The 20577-nt window shown below is 51.3% G+C and overlaps 8 protein-coding genes across 8 annotated transcripts; 4 read left to right on the top strand and 4 right to left on the bottom strand.

The window, feature by feature from the left end:
• Positions 1-376: 376 nt before the first annotated feature.
• ASPZODRAFT_132231 (hypothetical protein) lies at positions 377-1198 on the bottom strand. The gene is made up of 3 exons (XM_022722968.1): positions 1082-1198; positions 899-1008; positions 377-821 (listed from the first exon to the last, which is right to left on the bottom strand). The coding sequence occupies exons 1-3, from the start codon at positions 1104-1106 to the stop codon at positions 621-623; spliced, it is 336 nt and encodes a 111-aa protein (XP_022581766.1). The 5' UTR covers positions 1107-1198; the 3' UTR covers positions 377-620.
• Positions 1199-1313: 115 nt separating this feature from the next.
• Positions 1314-3288, top strand: ASPZODRAFT_132230 (hypothetical protein). Its single transcript, XM_022722967.1, has 6 exons — positions 1314-1614; positions 1684-1949; positions 2012-2079; positions 2180-2410; positions 2476-2860; positions 2979-3288. Exons 1-6 carry the CDS (start codon positions 1371-1373, stop codon positions 3108-3110), a joined length of 1326 nt encoding a protein of 441 aa, XP_022581765.1. The 5' UTR covers positions 1314-1370; the 3' UTR covers positions 3111-3288.
• Positions 3289-3479: 191 nt separating this feature from the next.
• On the bottom strand, positions 3480-4985 carry ASPZODRAFT_132229 (hypothetical protein). The gene is made up of 8 exons (XM_022722966.1): positions 4780-4985; positions 4613-4725; positions 4406-4549; positions 4255-4339; positions 4172-4200; positions 4012-4097; positions 3872-3948; positions 3480-3797 (listed from the first exon to the last, which is right to left on the bottom strand). Exons 1-8 carry the CDS (start codon positions 4885-4887, stop codon positions 3651-3653), a joined length of 789 nt encoding a protein of 262 aa, XP_022581764.1. The 5' UTR covers positions 4888-4985; the 3' UTR covers positions 3480-3650.
• A 1411-nt stretch (positions 4986-6396) lies between these two features.
• On the top strand, positions 6397-6985 carry ASPZODRAFT_151775 (hypothetical protein; the record flags this gene model as incomplete). Its single annotated transcript, XM_022725772.1, has 2 exons — positions 6397-6735; positions 6797-6985. 2 exons carry the CDS (start codon positions 6397-6399, stop codon positions 6983-6985), a joined length of 528 nt encoding a protein of 175 aa, XP_022581763.1.
• Positions 6986-7191: 206 nt separating this feature from the next.
• Positions 7192-8262, bottom strand: ASPZODRAFT_15932 (hypothetical protein; the record flags this gene model as incomplete). Its single annotated transcript, XM_022726399.1, has 1 exon — positions 7192-8262. One exon carries the CDS (start codon positions 8260-8262, stop codon positions 7192-7194), a length of 1071 nt encoding a protein of 356 aa, XP_022581762.1.
• Positions 8263-8633: 371 nt separating this feature from the next.
• On the bottom strand, positions 8634-9403 carry ASPZODRAFT_65245 (hypothetical protein; the record flags this gene model as incomplete). Its single annotated transcript, XM_022729288.1, has 2 exons — positions 8634-8741; positions 8816-9403. The coding sequence occupies 2 exons, from the start codon at positions 9401-9403 to the stop codon at positions 8634-8636; spliced, it is 696 nt and encodes a 231-aa protein (XP_022581761.1).
• A 1410-nt stretch (positions 9404-10813) lies between these two features.
• Positions 10814-14571, top strand: ASPZODRAFT_15930 (hypothetical protein; the record flags this gene model as incomplete). The annotated part of the gene is made up of 2 exons (XM_022726395.1): positions 10814-10823; positions 10898-14571. The coding sequence occupies 2 exons, from the start codon at positions 10814-10816 to the stop codon at positions 14569-14571; spliced, it is 3684 nt and encodes a 1227-aa protein (XP_022581760.1).
• Positions 14572-18887: 4316 nt separating this feature from the next.
• ASPZODRAFT_132224 (hypothetical protein) lies at positions 18888-20577 on the top strand (the record flags this gene model as incomplete). The annotated part of the gene is made up of 3 exons (XM_022722965.1): positions 18888-19854; positions 19921-20393; positions 20462-20577. Coding segments are annotated over exons 1-3 (1119 nt in total), but the record flags the coding sequence as incomplete, so codon positions are not given.

The following is a 20577-nucleotide window of genomic DNA, read 5'->3' as shown; positions in this document are numbered from 1 at the left end:
TTCAAGAGTGCTATTTCGGTTCTGTCTCCTGCAGCATCTCCTGCAACTACTCACGCGACAGATGCTAGTCTTTGCATTTCAAGGACCCGAAGGCAGGGTTCAGCTTCACCCTCCCAGCTGAGCGCTCCTGACGTGGCAGCAACAAGCACCACAAACCAGATCCACAGCCACTGCGCCACGACGCACACGGCACACGAGGCTGGGCTGCTGGCTACTGGTCATGTGACGTTACGTTGATGATATTGATAGTCGCCATCAGAGGGTTATATTAGCATTATTATTATTGATTCTCTTTTACTGTTCAGAGGTAGAGATGGACTTATGTGTGGTGATGCTATTGCCCTGGGAATTAAGGGTAAAGAATTAACAGGAAATGATAACCGCTGCTTTATTAGGGTGACGATCCTGGCTAACTTGTATATATTATATACTGGCTCTGCTTCTCGGGTATCTATATCATCGTAGTAGTATCATTTCCCTTGACATTCCTGTCGAGGAAACAGGCTGCTCTGTCGAAAGTAACAACTAGCATTGACTGCGAGTCTTTCTCAGATGTCCATTTCTAGACGGACTACGGGAAGTTTCACTGAGAGCTTCACACGAGGGAATTCAACTCCCTCTCACGACTGCTGAAACGGGCAGAAATCAAGGATCACTGCATCCGTGCTGATGCCTTGCGCTTTAGGTATGAACGCCGCGTGCGCCTGATCATGATCGTGGAAGTACTTCTCGTCTTCCTTGTTGGCAAATTCGACGATAAACACGGACTGCATGCCGTGCGCAGGCGGATGGGTGCAAATCTGCTTCCCTCCGCGAACTGTCTGTGTATTCAACCCAACAGCTTAGTAGATAGATTCTCTCCCGGTAGCTATTTTTTGTCTCAGAAAATGGTACGAACCAGATACTGCGTGCCGTCTGGTTTGCGACAGTTGGTCTCGAGACCGAGGAAAGTCTCCTCAAACTCCTGGATTGCCTCAGCCGTGGCCTCGGGCTTGTACTTGAATGCAACTGCATGTCGTCAGAAACAATGACTTGCTTGTATCCCAGTCGGTAGACAACTACTCCGATTGCTACTACTCACTGATATGGGTAAATGAAGAAGCCATGGTGTCAGAGGATACGAAAGGCAACAAGTGAGGATAACTCTCGATCTTAAAGCCAGCTCGCGAGGAGATTCAGAAAGAATGCCCCGCGAGGTGTTGAATCCTTTAGGTAGGTAGGAGGTCTGCTAAAATGGCCATGACGCTAACTGGTCTGGGAAGGGGAGTCGGCTAAGTCCAGCCGAGCTACGCGAGCAGCAACATCCATATATACCAGCAACACTCATATGTCAGTGAAGAGTGAATTCTGCTTTCTGTGACTCAAGAACCATGGTTAGCCAGACAGTTTCAGAGCCTCGTTTGTTGAGCAAAGGCGTGGCACACCTCCAGGCCGCGGTCGATAAGCTGTCGTCGAAGTTCCCTGGGTGTTTTCTGGTGCTTACCTCGCCCGAGGAGGTGCTCTTCAACTACCAGAGCGGGCCTTTGGATGTCCTCAGCCGGGAGACGAGCTCGCCCGTGGATGAGAACACGATTATCTGGCTCAGCAGTGCCACTCGCTTCATAGTTTCGCTCGGTACGGTTGGTGTTACCCCGCCTTTGGGATGATAGAACCAGGCTAATGTTTGGTCTCGGGTTAAAACAGCATATCTCCAGCTGGTGGACCGCGGATTGATCGAGCTGGACACTCCTATGCGCAAGTTTTCTCCCGAGCTGGAGGAGGTCTCGAAGCGCGTTCTTCGTGGATTCGACAATGATGGGCAGCCAATCTTTGAGCCCTCTACAGGCAACATCACCCTCCGACAAATGTTGAATGGGACAAGCGGATTTGACGCCGAACATACCGCCGCAGTCAATCAATGGAAAGCCATTCCTGGAAATGACCGGGGGCTTCTCAACAGCTGTAAAGCGGTTAGTATACCCGCTAAGAGGTGGAGGAAATGATCTTCTGACAGACCGTGTACTCTCAACAGGAAAGTCTCATTTACACCCCTCCTTGCACACAGCCAGGCGAAGTGTGGAGGTACGGGCCAAACAACGAGTAAGCCCCCATCCCCCCACAGAATAGTATGGAATTTTTTGGACTTCGTCTTCGGCTTGGATAAGCTCGTGCTGACCGATTGGAAACCCTTTGGCTACAGCTGGCTGTCTTATATTTTCCCCGCTGTAGCCCACCAGGATTTGGAGGAGTATCTCCAGCAAAACATCTTCCATCCTCTAGGTATTCAGTCGGCCTCGTTCTACCCTCATGATTCTCCAGACCTTGTAGGCCGAGTCATGCCCCTGCGTTGGCTGGCTAATAAGACGGCCGACGGGCAGCTTCAGTTCGAGGAGTGGACCGGCCAGCAAGCTGTCCATTTTCTACCTAAAGGGTAAGTTTCTTCTCTAAAAGGCGGAAAAAAAGATTCTCTACCCTGATTATTGACGCATCGAGCAGACGAAAGAATATTGAATACCCTACTGGCGGAGCTGGCCTTTACTCCACTGCTACAGGCATGGCTCTTATACTGCAGAACATCCTCGCTGGTTTCCTGCACGAGACAAACAGTCGCCCACTTCCCACGGGATTCACTCCGCTTCTCTCTCCCACGCAGTATCGGCTCATCCTTTCACCCGATTTGGAGCTGTCTCAGCTTGCGGGTATGGAAGGTGTGCTGAATGGCTACTTCGACCTTTCTAAGGAGGAAGGAGACCGCTTCCTTACGGTCGAGAATGTCAACTGTAACCTCGGTGGTCTGCCAATGATTACAGGGAAAGATAGAAAGGGCGGATGGGGCAGACGCCCGGGATCTGCAGGATGGGGAGGTGCTGCAGGGACCGACGTAAGTGAATTCCACCTTTTCTTTCTGGTTTCATCTCTGTTTCCTTCTTCTACTTTGCTCTTCCTCTATCTTTGGCCAGGACCATTTCAAGCTGATTGTCTCTTGCTCTCGATATCAGTTCTACATCGATCCTGCCACAGGTATTGCTGTGTTCTACTCGACCCAGTTGCTACCAGGTAGTGGCCCTGTGGTCAAGGGGTCGAAGAAGATAATAGAGCGGGCGGTGTTTGAAGCTCTGGAAATGGATTAGATTAGCTGATTGTCTTCGATACTAATTGGCACTGTTGCGATATGGTCTTGGACGTCTTCGGTATATGAGATGAAATATCACCTTAAATAGCTTCTCATCTATTAAGGAGTCAGGATACTCTTATTTCTATCGTACTTGCCTTATCCTCTGGGATATATATTCATGAAAATGCTTCCTGTCTCTTCTATTCCTCAATATCTCGCCTGGCTCTTCATTACCACCGATAGCGCAGTTGTAGGTTTTCATATACGATGATTTAGTTGAAGGTTCAAGAGAAAAGATGTTGGTAATGTTAGAAGAAGAATTGTGGGTTATAGTGACCATTCTTGGGGGCTACCTTATGTTACCTCCCAAGCAAGAAGGGTATGGCTTGAAGCAAAGCATGGTATACGAGGTGATGACATGATACTATATGATAGCTATTTTTCTATCAAATCTATCATCCAGTTGATAAAACCACCGAATATATCGCACCCGATAGAAAGGAGCCCTATCTACAACCGCAATGATCGAGAGATTGAATATGTGGTTGGGTTGTAGTTACCAAGCATCGTACCCTTGGACCCCACGCCGGACCGCGTCTCTTGCCCAACATCGCTCCAGCCATCGCGTGAGATGGATGTAACGTGCATTGAACTCGTCCGTGGTCATGATGCCGAACTTTGCATGGATATAGATCCAGGGAAACTGTTCCTGGCGTGTCAGCAAACGGGGGACCATGGACTATGAAAACCGGACAGAGAGGAGACCAAATGCGCTACCAATTCGATTTCAGCCAAAGAAAACCTGCCTCGCCCCTTCCCTGCAACCCAGTCTCTTTCAGACCCGGATTCTTTCCCTGTTGAAGTTGGCGTCAGCATGCTGGGTGACGCCGGAAATTTAAAAGGGGCTATATGTATACCGCTCAGCCTATCCTCAAAGATTTGATATAGTCGGTGGACCTCGCTCACAAAGAGTTCTCTTGCAACGGGAACGTCTTGTCCTGAGCTGATGGTGGCGACACAAAAGCAAAGTATATATCAGCGAAATAGAAGACGAAGCAGGCTGCGGGCTCGACTCACGCTCTAAGGTTGCAGAAATGGTTCCCTTTCTGATATTTCCATGAGACCTAGCTTCATTTATGAAAAACCGGGAGTTCACTCACAGCTTGAGCTGGCCCCAGTGCTGAATTGCAAAACATGATCCAGGCCAGCATCTCCTGTCTCTCAAAGCTGGTGTCAAAATCCACTCTGTAGGCGTAACACCGGAGCTTTAGCATCCCAAATTTCCTTTATTTTCAACTCCAAAGGGCTTACTGATGATTAATGTCGAACTTTTCGACTAGATGCAGAAGAATCGCGCCGCTTTCACGCAGGTATGCCGGTTTTCCCGTCGAGGGGTCAATCAAGTCCTGATCAACGAGCAGGGGGATCCGACCATCCGGATTGAGTTGCATGTACCTGAGAACCGTATATCATATTAGAGAGTATAGAGCGAGAGCTTCAGGTGCGAGACAACCAGACCAGTCCGACTTCTGCACCTTCTTTGGCAGAGGAACTCGCTCCCAGGTCCAATTGACCCGGTCTCCATACAATTCCCGCAGCGTTTCCAGGGCAATCTGACACTTCCTACCCATCTATCTCAAGAAGCCAGTCAGAAGCTTTGCTCTTCAAAGCATCGAGCGACGTACCGGTGATCCAAATGTAAACAAGTGCAACTGTCCGCGCTGGCTTTCTTGCACGGCTGGCCCCTCGGTCGTCGATCCAGCCCCTGGAAAGGACGAGCGAAGCGTCTCCATCGTTATGGTACAGGCAAAATCCCTAATCTCCTGAGAGATGTTTTTGGACCCTCATCTTCTCCATCCAAAGGAAATATGACGTTCGTCTCCCCTCGCCTACGGAGAAGTCGGTTCGCAGCCGACATGGTCAGATGACAGACACCAGGAAGTCTTAGTCAGCGTATAGCACTGGCTGCCTGTTTTGGTCTCCCCGTCCGCTGCTCTGGATCTCCCACTGTCAACCCCTGGTGAAAGCGCCAGGGGGGATGAATTGCATCCTCATACAGCCAATAGAGATGACATAATCTTCAAGGTATGCTTTCTTCGGCTTTCGTACCGCCTCTTTAGCCCAGAGATGTGGTGGACTCATTCATTCCACATCTATATATTATTCATAGCTAATGAGCAGCAATACTAATCCCCAGCGTCAAAATAGGAACCCAATAAAGGAAATAGAACTCCCCTGCGATATTCCTCAATTTGGTTTAGTCTTTATGACAATAGCTGGCTTGTCATTCCTGGGTTGACCCGACACTGGCTCTTCTCTGGCTCGTCTCGCTTCAATGAGGGTACACCTTTTAAAACACGCCATATAGAAGCTGAGAATCCTCCTATGAGTATATTCGGGCTTCCAGTTTGTCTGATCCGATGGGAGAACTCATCCCAAACCTTGACTGCCTTGGTATTTGGTAGTTACTCGATGAGACCCGTCGCTAGTGGTCTCGTCTACAAAGGTGCAATCGAATGTGCTCATGAGGTAAGACACGAACCACTGGCTTTGTTTCTAGGTATAATATACTGAAATATGTAGTCTGGGGTCACGAATCCCTGCAATGGACGAAATTGTCATCGTGAAACGAGACCAAAACAAAGCAAATCACCAGCAAGCACCACAAGTCTTGCAGACTTTGGCCTCGGTCCGACCCTTGAATATCCCTGTAAAAGGGGATCATGCATCTGAGTTGAAGCCCAGCGTATAATCTTATTGCAATACTCCGGGCGCTGCAAGCGATATCGGGGATGCAATATATTTGCGTGCCATGTAAGTGCATCACAGCAAGCCCTGTTATGCAGTTTAAGATGACTTGAGCCAATAAACTGGATGTGTGCTTATATTTCCTAGGTACCGAGCCTGGCAGTTCCTCAGCTCCGCACTCAAAATTGCTTAGTTGCGGGGTTGAAAAGGATTCGACAGGGGGGATTGAGAGGGCATCAGTACTACCTAGTATATGCTTTAAAACGAACTACCCATGTGATTGAGAAATCGGGACGATACTTCGCGACTGGCTGCTTCTGCAGAATTGAAGACTCGGCGTCTGGCGAGAACAAGGATACTATAATGCAGAATGCAATGTCACAAGCAAGAAAGAGAAGGAGAGAGGGCAGGAGAGAGACAGCCTAGGTACAACTTGCTCGTCGCCTGGAATATAAAAGGCACGATGGTTTCGTTCTTGCTAGACACTCAATCAGCCCCATCGCCCCCCAGTCCTCCTGAACCATCAGTCCTCTGAAGAACCAGTTCTGAACACAATGCTTGCGAAATCCCTCGTCGCCGCTCTTCTCGCCGCCTCCCTGGCCAGCGCGTCCCCAGTCACCAAGCGCGACGCCGCCACGGTCCTGTCGGACCTGGAGACCATCCTCACCGAGGTGGAAGCAGTCGAAACAGCCTTCGCAGACTGGGATGGTGATGCCCTGGGGGCGCTGACCCTTCTGACCTACTATGATGATCTCTCGAGCGATCTGGAGACGGCCATCACCGACACCGAGGCCACCTCGACTCTGAGTACCTCCGACAGCAGCAGCATCACCAGCGAAGTCGAGACTCTGGGTCCCAGCATCCTCGCCGCTCTGGCTGCCATCGTTGCCAAGGTGAGAGACTATGAATGAAACGGCTTGCGTAAATAGGAATTGACATGGTTTCTTTTTCTAGGAATCCGATGCCGCAGCTGCCGGCATCCAAAGCACCCTGCTTTCCTCCCTTGAGACCCTTGAGAGCGAGACCAACACCCTGGGTGCGGATCTGGAGGCCATTGCCACGACCACCGATGCTGAGACCATCGCCTCTGTCCTCACCGAGGTGGATGCGGCTTTTTCTAGCGCTATTGCTGCGTACTCTTGATCTCTATTCCGATCAATCACAGTTAGTTGATAGTCTAAGGACCAATGCATGAGCATACACCGAGACTCTTTTTTTGTCTTATTGTATACCAATGGATTTAGATCTAAGCATGTAGCTGAGGTGTCAACTGGTGTAATCGTTTAGTCACATTGATATCACAGTATCAATGTAGAGTTGAAAGGCAGTACGCAGAGTATTACAGCGAGCTATCTACCCAATTCCGAAACGATAATCTTGTCGACGCCAACACGTTCCGCTTCGGCATTCAAGGCATCAATCTCCGCCTGGACGTAAGGGATCCCTGTACGCAGCCGCTCATCATGGACTGTCTGCTCGATCTCGCCAGGAAAATAGATCCGATCGACGTCCTGCATGCGGTCACAGCCGACGACACGCCGGTAGAGATAGTCCATGCGGGCCTTGAAATCCTCCAGCGACATGAACAGGTCGGGCTTGATGGCGACGAGAAAATGGCCGACGTCCGCGGGACGCGAGGGATCGTACGGGTTCGTGACGTGGCCTGCAAACGCAGACCCAGACAGCACGCCCGAGAAGACGTCCATCATGACGGCCAGCGCGGAGCCCTTGGGACCACCCATGGGCAGCATCACACCCTGTAGGGCCTGCTCCGGGTCCGTGGTGGGATGTCCTGCAGCGTCCAGCGCCCAGTCCGACGGGATGGACTGGCCCCTCCGAGCGGCCTTGTAGATCTTGCCTCGCGCGGCCACGGAGGGCGCCATGTCGAGGATGAAGGGGCGTTCGACGCCCGCAGGCGCTCCACAGGCGATGGGCGACACGCCCATCAGCTTCTCGCGCCCGCCCCAGACCGGGAGAGCGGGCGAGGAGTTGGTGAAGACCAGGCTCATCATCCCGGCGTCGAGGGCCTGCTGCACCACCCACGCCGACATGCCGAAATGGTTCGAGTGTTTCACCGAGACGAAGCCGATGCCAAACTCCGCGGCCATCTCGATCGCGCGCGCCATCCCGCGCTGCGCCGCCACGAAGCCGAACCCGTTCTGTCCGTCGACCTGGGCGACCACGGGCGTCACTTGCGTCAGTGTCGGGGTTGCCGTGGCTGCTAGAACCCCTTGGCGGATCCGCGCCATGTACGAGGGGAGCCGGTTAATGCCGTGGCTGTCGACGCCGCGCAGGTCGGCCAGAACGAGACTGTCGGCGACGATCGTGGCGTGCTCGGAGGAGACCCCGTTGGCGATGAGGACTGAGTGCACGAAGGTTCTTGCGTTGGCGGACGTCACGTACAGCTTCTGAGGCTCCATCGTGAGTGAAATGCTGCTAGAGTATATTCTCTATCTCACGGTCAAAAGAGAGTTCTGGATGATTCAATAATTACACACGTCCCGCTCCAGCATTGTAGAGATAATAAGACTGATGAGTCACAATGCATATGAGGGGTAAGAAAATAGTTAATTTATATCAAGATTATGCTCTGAAAATTTTCAGTCTGTTTGAAGTTGACTAGCTACAAGCTTGTCTTTCTAGTGATTGAAATGTATTCATGTCCTCTAAATACATCCAAAGCAAGGTCCTGGAAAATTAATAAAGCCGCTAGATAATGGAAGGACAGCCAAGCGGGTATTATGGTAAGAAATGAAAATCATGAAGCGTAACTGTGGATGAGGAATCGACTTCAGCCGAAGAAGAAATAGGCGGCAGCGTATTCAACTTCAACCAGTTCATCTTGCCCTTGACACGTAGTTGGTGCTGCTCCTCCGCTGGTTTCGAGACGATAGACCTCCTGGAGTAAAGAAAACAGGTCAGTACTGGATAGATTATAGTGGAATAGGGCAGGAGTTGTGCTCTTGTGCTCACCTTGATGCCTTGACCATCGACAGACCCCAGCAGCAACCAGGGGACATTATAGCTGCCGGTGCTGTCCTTGCCCGTATCAGGAGAAGAGACACTATCCAGTGACTTGGCTCTGACATAGTCCCCATGGCCAGCGAACCGCAAATCGAAGAAAGGAGACCCAGAAGCCGTAAAGTAGTGTTCTCCGATGACCAGATTGCCGGAAGTTGGGCTCGCCATGCGACCCAGGATCGTCGCGTAGAGAATCATCGCATCCAGCGACACTCCGCTGAACAAGGCCGGAAGCCCATCAACCAGAGAGGGAGACTTGGAAATCAGGCAGGAGACGTCAAACAAGGTGGCCGATGCGCCGATAGCAACAGGGGCTGCAGAGCTGTCTGACGCCTTGCACGTGTAGTTCTGTGTGCCTCGTCCGAGGGTCGCGTACTTGAGCGTCAAACCCGAAGAAGGTTCAGGGAGCTGGGGGCTGGTCTTGCTGAGGGGAAGGGTGAACTCGAGAGCAGAACAGTTGCCGACCTGAAGGTCGTCCAGAACAGACGAGGCGCGCACAAAGACATTGGTCAGGTCATCGTTGTTGAAAGCAGCCGCCATGCCTGTAAACAGGGCCAGGAACGCCATGAGCCAGGTGAAGGTCGTGGAGGAATGCATCTTGCAAATTCTAGTCGAGCGAAATGCTTTTGGAAAGATGGAGTAGAATTGCTTGGAGATGAGAAGGAGAAAAAGAAGAGGGAGAAGGTCGAGGTCGCCTCTTAACTGATATATAAGAAGGCCAAGTGAGAGAAGACACAGACAAAGAACAACTCTCACTTCCAACACCAACAGCACCAACACAATCACAGTCACTACTCTAGATCTGCCTTGCAAACAGCCTCAAGGACTAAGCCGCGCAACAACTTGACAGTTGAGGAACTGTTGGATCGAGCTTTGGATCTCCGACGACTGAATTCTCGTGTTTAAAAACAGCGATAAGCAGCCGGTTATAAGCCTCAACGCCATGAGGCATTTCCACTTCCCTATCCGAGCTATCTTAAGACATAATCCCGAGCCTGCATGCTCTTATGCATGGAATCCAGGATCAATGGGGTTTCTCGAACCCGCTACACTCGAATGCAGAATCGCGTGGGCGCCAAATCATCACCATCCATGAGAACATGGACAGAGTAGGGCAAAGGCTTCTGACTAGTCCTCGCACTATTCCATCAATGCATAGCACTATCCTCATCTACTCCATAGAGCTCTCTATTATTAGTTGTTTTGTTAATAGCCGCGTGTTCGTGGCAGACCAGCTTGCTGCTCCCCCCACAGATTCCAGCCAATATAGAGCATCTGACAATCGTTAGGTTGGTGATCCTATCTATTATTAGTTATCTCAATTGTTCTTAATAATAAGTATTGCGCTAGACCATATTCTCACAGGGCAGCTTCTCTCAGGTAGCATTTTGCTGGTGAGTGACATGCTGGTCCGCCATAGAAATCGGTCTTCTAAGCGCTGCAGCGAAGGCTAGTACGGAGTAGTTTTCACCGTAATTTGGCTGCAGGGACTCGGTGGATCCGAAGCTGACTCTTTCCCCGAGTAAGAGGATTGCACCTGCAGTCCTCGTAGCCCTGCAGTCATTGTGTGTGAATAGTGGATTTGGCACAGAGACAGAGACAGGGGAGTCTCCCAGAAGCTCAGCTGCTTAGAAGGGGGAAAGAGCTGTTTTGTGACCAGTTGACTATCCATGCACAATTACTAAGCACATACATAACTAGGCCATTTTGGGTTGTGCATCATGTGACAGAGTATCACATGCTCTATACTGCTTTGGGACTAGTGCACGCGGCTCTCAAACTCGCCGCCATCGACGAGCTTTTTGCGATCCCATCATCCTGTTGTTGTGTTCGGCCATCTCTCGCGTTGCGGTCATCGCTGTTTCCCCGATCCGGATGTAGCTGCAGTGACCCCTTGGGCGGGATTGTCTCTTATATATCGCTCGTCGGAATTCCGAACCCCTGGTCACCATGTCTGACGGTGAGTCTCCTGTCCCTTCTTCACTGGCAAGACCCGGTTTGCTGACTTCTACCCCCCCTCCTTTTTTTTTCTAGCCGATTTTGAGACTGTTCGAAGGCTGCAGGCTGAGCGGAATGCTGCTTCTGCCGCGAAGAAAGGTTCTCGGACCTTTGATCCGTCTAACCAGCGCACTGACGTGTCGACTAAGGCCTCCCTGACCGAATCGTTCGATACCACTTTGTACGATCGCGAGGGTGTGGATAAATTTGCTGGCTACAGTACGTCGATTGCTGTCGATGGCGACGATGAAGACATGGAAGACGCCGATGGCGGGCACCGCCTCGTCGGCCAGTATACTGCCACCAGGGACCAGATCGATGAGATGGCCCGTGGCAATGGTGTGGAAGAGGAGGACATTTTGCTCGGACGTGAAAAGTCGGCCCGCATCGCGGACCGTGAGACAGACTACCAGAAGCGCCGCTTCGACCGGGGGGCTCTGACGCCAACCAGAGCCGATCCCTTCGCTGCAAACACCCATGCGAACGTGGAGACCGAGGGCCAGACCTACCGTGAAGTCATGGCTCTGCGCGAGCTCGAAAAAGAAGAGGAGCGGGTCAAGAAGCTGATCGAGGAGAAGGAGGCTCGTGGTGAGAATGGGGTGGCTGAACACAAGGCTACCCTCCAGCTGGAGGAAAACGACAAGGAAAACGTCGAGGCTGGTTCGACCGTGTCGGTGGTGACGAGCAGGAAGAGAAAGCAGAGGTGGGATGTGTCTTCCGAGGCCGCCACGGAAGAGGAAGCACCGCAGCCGACTGACGCAAAGAAGAGATCGCGCTGGGATCAAACACCCGCACCCGCCGCTCCCGATGAGGGCCTCCCAAAACGTCGCTCACGATGGGATCAGGCGCCTGCGCTTGGGGGAGCCACTCCCGTGGGCAGTCAAGGTCTTGCGACCCCGATGCACCCGTCTCAGGCGGCAGCTATGATCCCGACGCAGTTTGGAACAGATATCTCTGCTCGCAACGCTCCCCTGTCTGATGAGGAGCTGGACATGATGCTGCCATCCGAGGGCTACAAGATCCTTGAACCTCCCCCGGGCTACGCTCCGGTCAGGAATCCTGCGAGGAAACTCATGGCGACCCCTGCGCCCACGGCGACGACTGCGACCATGGGTGGGTTCATGATGCAAGAACCTGAGAGTGCCCGCATGCTGGGGAAACAACTCCCCACCGAGATTCCGGGTGTCGGGGACCTGCAGTTCTTCAAGGCGGAAGATATGGCCTACTTTGGCAAGCTGATGGACGGGGGCGACGAGGCCGCCATGACCGTGGAGGAGCTCAAGGAGCGCAAGATCATGCGGCTGTTGCTGAAAGTCAAGAATGGCACGCCGCCCATGAGGAAGACCGCCTTGCGTCAGATCACCGACAATGCCCGGCAATTCGGCGCGGGGGCGCTTTTCAACCAGATCTTGCCCTTGCTGATGGAGAAGTCGCTTGAAGACCAGGAACGCCATTTGTTGGTCAAGGTGATTGACCGTGTACTCTACAAGCTGGATGACCTTGTCCGTCCCTACGTGCACAAGATCCTCGTTGTCATCGAGCCGCTACTGATTGACCAAGACTACTATGCTCGCGTCGAGGGTCGTGAGATCATTTCCAACCTGGCCAAGGCTGCCGGTCTTGCGACCATGATCAGTACAATGCGCCCGGACATCGACCACGTGGATGAATACGTTCGAAACACCACTGCTCGGGCATTTGCCGTCGTTGCTTCTGCCCTGGGTATTCCTGCGCTTCTCCCATTCCTACGCGCTGTCTGCCGCAGCAAGAAGTCCTGGCAAGCGCGCCACACCGGTGTGAAGATCGTCCAGCAGATCCCCATTTTGATGGGTTGTGCCATCCTGCCTCATCTGAAGGGGCTGGTGGACTGCATCGCTGACAACCTGAGCGATGAGCAAGCCAAAGTCCGAACCGTCACGGCGCTGGCGGTCGCGGCGCTGGCCGAGGCGGCTAATCCGTACGGTATCGAAAGCTTTGACGAGATCCTCAACCCTCTGTGGACGGGTGCCCGCAAGCAGCGTGGCAAGGGCCTGGCAGCCTTCCTGAAAGCCGTCGGATACATCATTCCTCTCATGGACGAGGAGTATGCCAATTACTACACGAGCCAGATCATGGAAATTCTGCTACGAGAGTTTTCGTCGCCCGACGAAGAGATGAAGAAAGTTGTTCTCAAGGTGGTGTCGCAGTGCGCGAGCACGAACGGCGTGACAGCCGGCTACCTCAAGGAGCACGTCCTGACCGATTTCTTCAAGAGCTTCTGGGTGCGACGCATGGCTCTGGACCGACGCAACTACCGCCAGGTGGTCGATACGACGGTCGACCTGGGCCAGAAGGTTGGCGTGGGCGAGATCCTGGAGCGAGTGGTCAACAACCTCAAGGACGAAAGCGAGCCGTACCGGAAGATGACGGTGGAAACGGTGGAGAAGCTGATCGCGGCCCTGGGGGCGGCGGATGTGTCGGAGCGACTGGAGGAGCGGCTGATTGACGGCGTGTTGTATGCCTTCCAGGAACAGAGCATCGAGGACATTGTGATCCTGAACGGCTTCGGCACGGTGGTGAATGCGCTGGGGACGCGGTGCAAGCCGTATCTGCCGCAGATAGTCAGTACGATCCTGTGGCGGATGAACAACAAGTCTGCGACGGTGCGGCAGCAGGCGGCGGACCTGATTTCGCGCATTGCGATGGTGATGAAGCAGTGTGGAGAAGACGCGCTGATGGGCAAGCTGGGGATCGTGCTGTACGAGTACCTGGGCGAAGAATACCCCGAGGTGCTGGGCTCGATCCTGGGAGCGCTGCGATCGATAGTGACGGTGGTGGGGATCAACCAGATGCAGCCGCCGATCCGGGACCTGCTGCCGCGGCTGACTCCGATCCTGCGCAACCGGCACGAGAAGGTGCAAGAGAACACGATCGACCTGGTGGGCCGGATTGCGGACCGGGGCCCCGAATCGGTGAACGCGCGGGAATGGATGCGGATCTGCTTCGAACTGCTGGACATGCTCAAGGCGCACAAGAAGGGGATCCGGCGGGCGGCGAACAACACGTTCGGGTTTATCGCCAAAGCGATCGGCCCGCAGGACGTGCTGGCGACGCTGCTGAACAACCTCCGGGTGCAGGAGCGGCAGTCGCGGGTGTGCACGGCGGTGGCGATCGGGATCGTGGCGGAGACGTGCGCGCCCTTTACGGTGCTGCCGGCGCTGATGAACGAGTACCGGGTTCCGGAGCTGAACGTGCAGAACGGCGTGCTGAAGGCCATGTCGTTCCTGTTCGAGTACATTGGAGAGATGGCCAAGGACTACGTGTACGCGGTGACGCCCCTGCTCGAGGACGCCCTGATCGACCGCGACCAGGTGCACCGGCAGACGGCGGCCAGCGTGGTCAAACACATTGCGCTCGGGGTGGTCGGGCTCGGCTGCGAGGACGCGATGCTGCATCTGCTCAACCTGGTCTTCCCCAACATCTTCGAGACCAGCCCGCACGTCATCGACCGAGTGATCGAGGCCGTCGACGCCATCCGCATGGCCGTCGGCACGGGCGTCGTCATGAACTACGTCTGGGCGGGCCTCTTCCACCCGGCCCGCAAGGTGCGCGTGCCCTACTGGCGCCTGTATAACGATGCCTACGTCCAGAGCGCCGACGCTATGGTTCCTTTCTATCCTGATCTGGAGCATGACGGTCTTTCCCGACCAGAGCTTTCTATTATTGTTTAGTAGGGGTTTTTTCTAGCGTGTATTACCATTGATTTATCATGTTTCCGTACTCCATACTCCATACTCGTACTTTATACTTTATACCTAGCACTCCGTACTAACATCTTCGTACTCACATCTTCGTACATGACGATCGGAACGGGATCTTATTGATAGCTCCTACGAAGTACGGAGTACCATTGGAAGTCTTTAGGTACTCCGTACTACTCCGTAGGTAGGCACTCGTATGCGTCATAGCTCTGGTTGGTCGCCTGGGATATAATAAGGTTGCTTCTTGCGCCTACTAATTATGCGAGGGGGACAGACATCCTTACTGAGATAGTACAGGAAATAATCAATACTATCTTAGGTACGGAGTACCTTAGTAGTAGTAAATACCTTTAGGATGGCCTCGGTTATACAAATACTGTAGCAACCATGTCGTAGTGCATTATTGATGAAATGCAGGGAAGTGTCTGCTAATCTGTAGTGATCATCTAATCATCACACATGACGGAATCGGTGCCGGGCAGGATGCAATCCTGGTCTCCAAGTACTTATTACCTACTAGGTAGTTATCGTGGATACCTCAGGGTACAGGACAGGGGGGGATGGTTAGTACTAGGAATACCAAATATGCATATGTAAGACTGTCATCCGATGGAGGGACGGAAGGAACGAAGGAGGGAAGAGGAAGAGGAAGAGGAAGAGGAAGGAGGGGAAATGGATGGAATGGGGGTGACGTATGCCAAGACGCTACTAGCCGTGTCCAGGCTAGTATTGTACTGTGAATACCAGTTATTAATAGACCTATACAATGTATGTAGTAATTATTTATACTTATATATACTCTGTACTCTATATGTATGGAAATTATATAAATACAAGTTATATATCTACATATAGAATAGTGCTTCTCTTACTGCCTTATTATAGTACTACTACTCCTACTACTACTACATTGTCCTATCTGTCTCTAGGCGTTTCAGATAGAAGCTAAGCGTGGCAGTGCCAATTCGGCAGACGGATCGCAGCAGGGATGCGGGGGACTAGTAGGTATGTAGTAGGTAACTACTCTTAGTATCCTATCCATGGATGGAAGCGTACTCCGTAGTAGAGAGGTATTGAGTACACTGTACTTGTGGTATTCTTGGTTCTGACGAGTCAGATAACACAATAGAACACCACGAGTACAGAGTACTACGGAGTCAATGCTAAATATTAATATTAATAATGACCTGGGAATTAATGAAGTCGATGTCAGCATAAGATTCCCTCCAAGCTACCGCCCCCTCCGCCCACTAAGCCCAAAAGCGTAAAAGAACAGCGTCCAGTTCGTGGAGGCCCCTATCTGGCAGTCTCCATCGGGAACTCCATAATCAAGACAAGAGTTCCCAAGAGTCAAGACTCGTCGATCTGCGCCAAGCAAATAGAAGCACTGCAGAACGGTCTGGCAGAGAGATTGGCAGAGAGATTGGCAGAGAGATCGGCGCAAGTGCCGAGCGGGAATAGGGGAACCACATAGATTCTAACAGAGTAGATGTCAGTATGGAGAATAATCAGACTTTAGGATCAGCTCAGTTCAGCATGAAGTTTATTTTGCCAGGTATCCTGGTATTAAACTTATAAATTTACCATAGTATTAAAGTATTATAGTACAGGTAGTTACCTACTCTTACTATCCAGTAGGCGAAGGATCCAGATTAGGAATAAAGACCAATATAAGGAACTCCTATGTCTGGCGACTAGCCTGTCTAGGCAAGAGGTGACTGCCTAACCCAGATAAAGCCTACTTGGCATCAAGAAGATATGATTCGTCACATTCGCTAGTCGAGCCCGAGCCCCGAGTAGTACCTACTACCTAGGTAACTACCAGTCAGTAGTACCTAGTAGGTACCTAGTAGTTAGTTAGGTAAGGACCTAGGTACGGAGTAAGTATGTAGTACTAAAAACTAGGGCTAGGGACGGATCCTGAATCGAGTCTCCTCCGTTCTGGAGGATTATTCCGTTGAATAGACGAGTTCTTAGGGTAACTATGCCGGTCCCAGTCTGGTCTGGTCCGGTCCAGTCCAATGGATCGGGCTTCCTATTCGAGCCACGCACGAGCTGCCGAGAGAAGCTAGGATCGCGCACAGACAAATGTTATTACCAAATATACAAATATACTAGTTACATAGTAGTAGTAGTAGTAGTAGTAGTAGTAGTAGTAGTGTAGAGACACTTGATAAGTTACTAGTAATTATAGTACTATAACTAAGGTAGATATTAGGAATATAAATTAATCATTCCTCCCTTATGCTATTCAGACCCTAATTCCATGGTATAGTTAACTGTGGTTTCGCGTGCTGCCCCACGTTGTTCTGCATCCCATGGCACACCCTGCTATTTCCGGAATCATCCTACTAGGAACCGTACCTAAATATGTACTCTGTACTCTATAGTACTCCAGTACTCTAGTACTCCATAGTAACTACAGAGTAGGTGGTGTATCGACGTAAGCTGCTGATGGACCCATTCGATGCTCCGTGCCCTGTAAGCGGTGGTGTCCTCCGTAAGCTGTGTGGGTCTGCAACTGGATGACATTCGAATCTTGTGATGCTCAATGTGTGGGTGCCGTGCGCTATTTTGCGGGAAGGGCGCTGCCAATAGTGGTGGCGTAGGCATTCTACTTACTACTATGTTAGGTACCTACACTTATTAGGTATGTACTAGTACTCTGTATATACTAGGTAGTAACTATGTAGTAGTAACTAACTATTACATATTACATATATATTACATATATATTACATGCTAGGTATAGAGTACCTACCTAATATGGTTGATGTGGTAACTACCTGTATAGAGTAGTAGCAACTAGTATGTAGAGTCTGTAGACCATCTAGCGGTCTGAGATAATACATCCATTGTCCTCTGTCCTCTGTACTCCGGCACTCTAGCCCCGCATCCTCCACTCTTGAAAGTTTTCGCGGTCTGGGATGGGGATGGGTGTGGCACGACCACAGCCAGTCACAGTCATCAGAGAGGTGCCAGTACCACCCAGGTAACTTGTACAGAGGACCTCTCTGTAAGCCTGGTCACTAGCCCACTCTTCCTCGCGGAGTGCGATTCCGTCATCCGTGCTCTAGTCTTGCCAAATTTCTGCATCGATTGGAAATCGTTTTCTTATCCAAGGCGCACAGCGGAGATACTCCGATACCGGCTGCCTGGCTCTAATACGTCAGTCAATACCCGTCGGGATCTGAAGCATTGTCTTAGTACTTTAGTATGTATGTAATTCTATGTATATACAAGAAATTGATGTTTCTGTATAACAGAGAGTAATATTTATAATATTGAAAGATATATATATATATACAAATACGAATATACAAATATATAATTTTTATTTAGATACCATAGGTATGACAGACTTAGTATACATACTACTACCTACTCTTAGTACTCAATCCTGTTCTGCAGATAGGGCGTGCTAGCGTCAAGCGACACCTGCTAGAAAAAATCAAATCAATGAGAAATAAAAGCACTACTACTAGCTCCCTAGCCCCGCTCTTGGCGGCTTGGGATCTCGACGTCCTTTGACGTATCTCAGAGATCGGAGCGCCTGTCTCGATCGCCACTCCCCCGCTGCCTTGAAACGCCTGAAAAAGAGAGGGATGCTGCGGTCTGGGCAACCATGCCGTTTTGGCTGTGGTCCCGCGTCCTGTGACTTTTTTTTTTTCATTTTATTTTTTCCATTTTATTTTTTCCATTCTTATGGTATTTTTTATTTTATTTTCTTCTATTTTTTTTGCTTTTTCTCTCTCTGTATATTTCTTTTTTTGAGGTACTTTTTTTCTTCTCTTTTTCTCCCTTTTTTTCCTTTTTCTTCGTCCTTTTTTGCTCTTTGCTTTTTCAGTATCACTGCATATCCACACCATTCACTATCTTGTCCTTTTTGCTTTCTACTAATAAGGAATAGACTATTTGGTAGATAAATAAAGTATAAACCCACATCTGAGAAAGGAAAAAGAAAATGAACCAAAAAAAAAAAAAAAAAACCAGAAGAAATCAAAAATAAATTAAATTAAATCAAACTTTCTGAAGACCCTCAAGGCTCAAGCCAAACACGGCACACCCCCCTTAAAGGCCTCCCCACCGCCCCTTATTCCCGCACGACAGACCCTCGTCCCCTTTTTGCGTTTTCCTTTTACAGTTGTAGGAGTAGTGTAGGAGGAGGAGGAGGAGGAGGAGGAGTAGGAGATATCAGAATAAAATAGAATATAAATAAAAATATAATATAAATATAATATAAATATAATTATTATATCGAATAATATCAAAATACTATAAACAACACAATATACTATTAGTACATATACACATCGTCACCGAGGAACTGGTTCTTTGGCGTGCCAGGGCACACCGCCACGCTAGACCCAAAGAAGCCGGCCAGCACTTGCTGGATTGACCACTGGCGCCGTTTCGAACCGCCCCAGCGGCCCAAAGTCAACGATCTGCAACCGTCTCGGACGGCACGTCGTCAGTGGCACCCAACACCGCCCTGGGTTCTTAAGCTTCGCCGATCCCCTTCCCCAGATATCGATCATAATACTTTCAGTCTTATTATCTTCACGTCTATCAAGTACAGTTCCTGTCTATCACTAAGTACAGTGTCTATCAAGTACAGTCTATCAAGTACGGTCTATCAAAGTCTATCAAGTACAGCCTATCACCACCATCACTACCATCACTACCATCACTACCATCACTACCATCACCATACAACATACCCATGACGATGGTCATCGAGAGTCAGAACCGCCAGTACGGCGGAATGGGATTCGACAGTGTCTACCATCACTCGCTCCCACACCATCCAGCAGCGCCGCCTCAGTTCACCGACCCGTGGGCCGCTGTTGCTCATACCACCTCGCACCCGACTCCCTCGCTGTACGCTACCTCGATCGCCAGCAACCCCATGAACCTCAGTTCCATCAAGCAGGAGGATGCCCCGCGGCCAGCCGCTCTGTCCATGCCTTACTCCAGCATCCCCGTCAGTGCCCCTTCGCTCGTCGCCGGTACCACTTATGCTCCTGCCCCTACCGCCCCGACCGCCCCGACGGCGGCCACCACCAGCTACACAACCACCCCCGACATCATGGCCATGCAGCACGAGATGCCTCGCAGCTCCTTCGAACAGGCTTCGACCTACACCACCGCCTCGCCCTTGACCACTTTCCCCCCGGCCACCTATCCTTCCCTTGCATACGGGCCCTCTTTACATCCACAACACGCCGCCGACGCGCGTCGGTTGTCACATGCGTAAGAAACCCCCCCCAGAGAAAAACCCAGCAGCGATTGGTTTTTTTTTTGCTAATATGCGGTCAGTGAACGGTTGAGTCAACCCCCAGCACCTACATTCGGCGATGCTCTGGATGCCAGTCGGGGCATGGTTGCCCTGAGCCAGGACCTCACCCCGCGCAACATCTACGGACCTAGAGCCTCGCGCGGCTCGGCCACGGGCGCCGAGTACGGCTTCCCCTCGACACACTCGTCGGCCTCGTCCATCTCGTCGGCGGGCAACAACTACCCTTACTACAGCGCCTCCGTCGGCTCCGTCGAGTCGTCGGTCACGGACTACAGCTCAACCTCGGAGTCCTACGACACATCACGTACGCTTCCCCGCCCGTCGAATCTGCTCTCGGCCAGTGTCCCCCCCGGCCCGCAGTCGATGATGAGCCAGTTCAGCTCCAAGATGCCCTCCAACACTCAGAAGAAGCACAAGTGCAAGGTCTGCGACAAGCGCTTCACCCGTCCCTCTTCATTGCAGACCCATATGTACAGCCACACGGGAGAAAAGCGTACGTTTTTTTTCCCCTACACTGTTCACACTGTTCATGTGTAAAGAATCCCGCTAACTTAAACCTAGCCTTTGCCTGCGATGTCGAAGGCTGCGGCCGTCACTTCTCGGTCGTCTCGAACCTGCGCCGGCACAAGAAAGTCCACAAGGGCGAAAAGGAGACCGGCTCGGGCGAGGACGAGGAG

Source organism: Penicilliopsis zonata, assembly GCF_001890105.1.
Source record: "Penicilliopsis zonata CBS 506.65 unplaced genomic scaffold ASPZOscaffold_6, whole genome shotgun sequence".
In the NCBI taxonomy this organism is placed as follows: domain Eukaryota; kingdom Fungi; phylum Ascomycota; class Eurotiomycetes; order Eurotiales; family Aspergillaceae; genus Penicilliopsis; species Penicilliopsis zonata.
The sequence above is the reverse complement of the archived record's forward strand: the minus strand, read 5'-3'. Positions and strand labels throughout refer to the sequence as shown.

Excerpts from the sequence above, each read along its gene's own strand:
- ASPZODRAFT_132231 (XM_022722968.1), bottom strand. The coding sequence starts at position 1,106 with ATGGCTTCTTCATTTACCCATATCA. Across the intron at positions 1,009-1,081 it reads TTCTTCATTTACCCATATCA|TTGCATTCAAGTACAAGCCC; the intron begins GTGAGTAGTAGC and ends GACGACATGCAG. Across the intron at positions 822-898 it reads CAGACGGCACGCAGTATCTG|ACAGTTCGCGGAGGGAAGCA; the intron begins GTTCGTACCATT and ends TTGAATACACAG.
- ASPZODRAFT_132230 (XM_022722967.1), top strand. The coding sequence starts at position 1,371 with ATGGTTAGCCAGACAGTTTCAGAGCCTCGTTTGTTGAGCAAAGGCGTG. Across the intron at positions 1,615-1,683 it reads TCGCTTCATAGTTTCGCTCG|CATATCTCCAGCTGGTGGAC; the intron begins GTACGGTTGGTG and ends GGGTTAAAACAG. Across the intron at positions 2,080-2,179 it reads AGGTACGGGCCAAACAACGA|CTGGCTGTCTTATATTTTCC; the intron begins GTAAGCCCCCAT and ends CTTTGGCTACAG.
- ASPZODRAFT_132229 (XM_022722966.1), bottom strand. The coding sequence starts at position 4,887 with ATGGAGACGCTTCGCTCGTCCTTTCCAGGGGCTGGATCGACGACCGAG. Across the intron at positions 4,550-4,612 it reads AAGGTGCAGAAGTCGGACTG|GTACATGCAACTCAATCCGG; the intron begins GTCTGGTTGTCT and ends TACGGTTCTCAG. Across the intron at positions 3,949-4,011 it reads CTTTGAGGATAGGCTGAGCG|GGAAAGAATCCGGGTCTGAA; the intron begins GTATACATATAG and ends CAACTTCAACAG.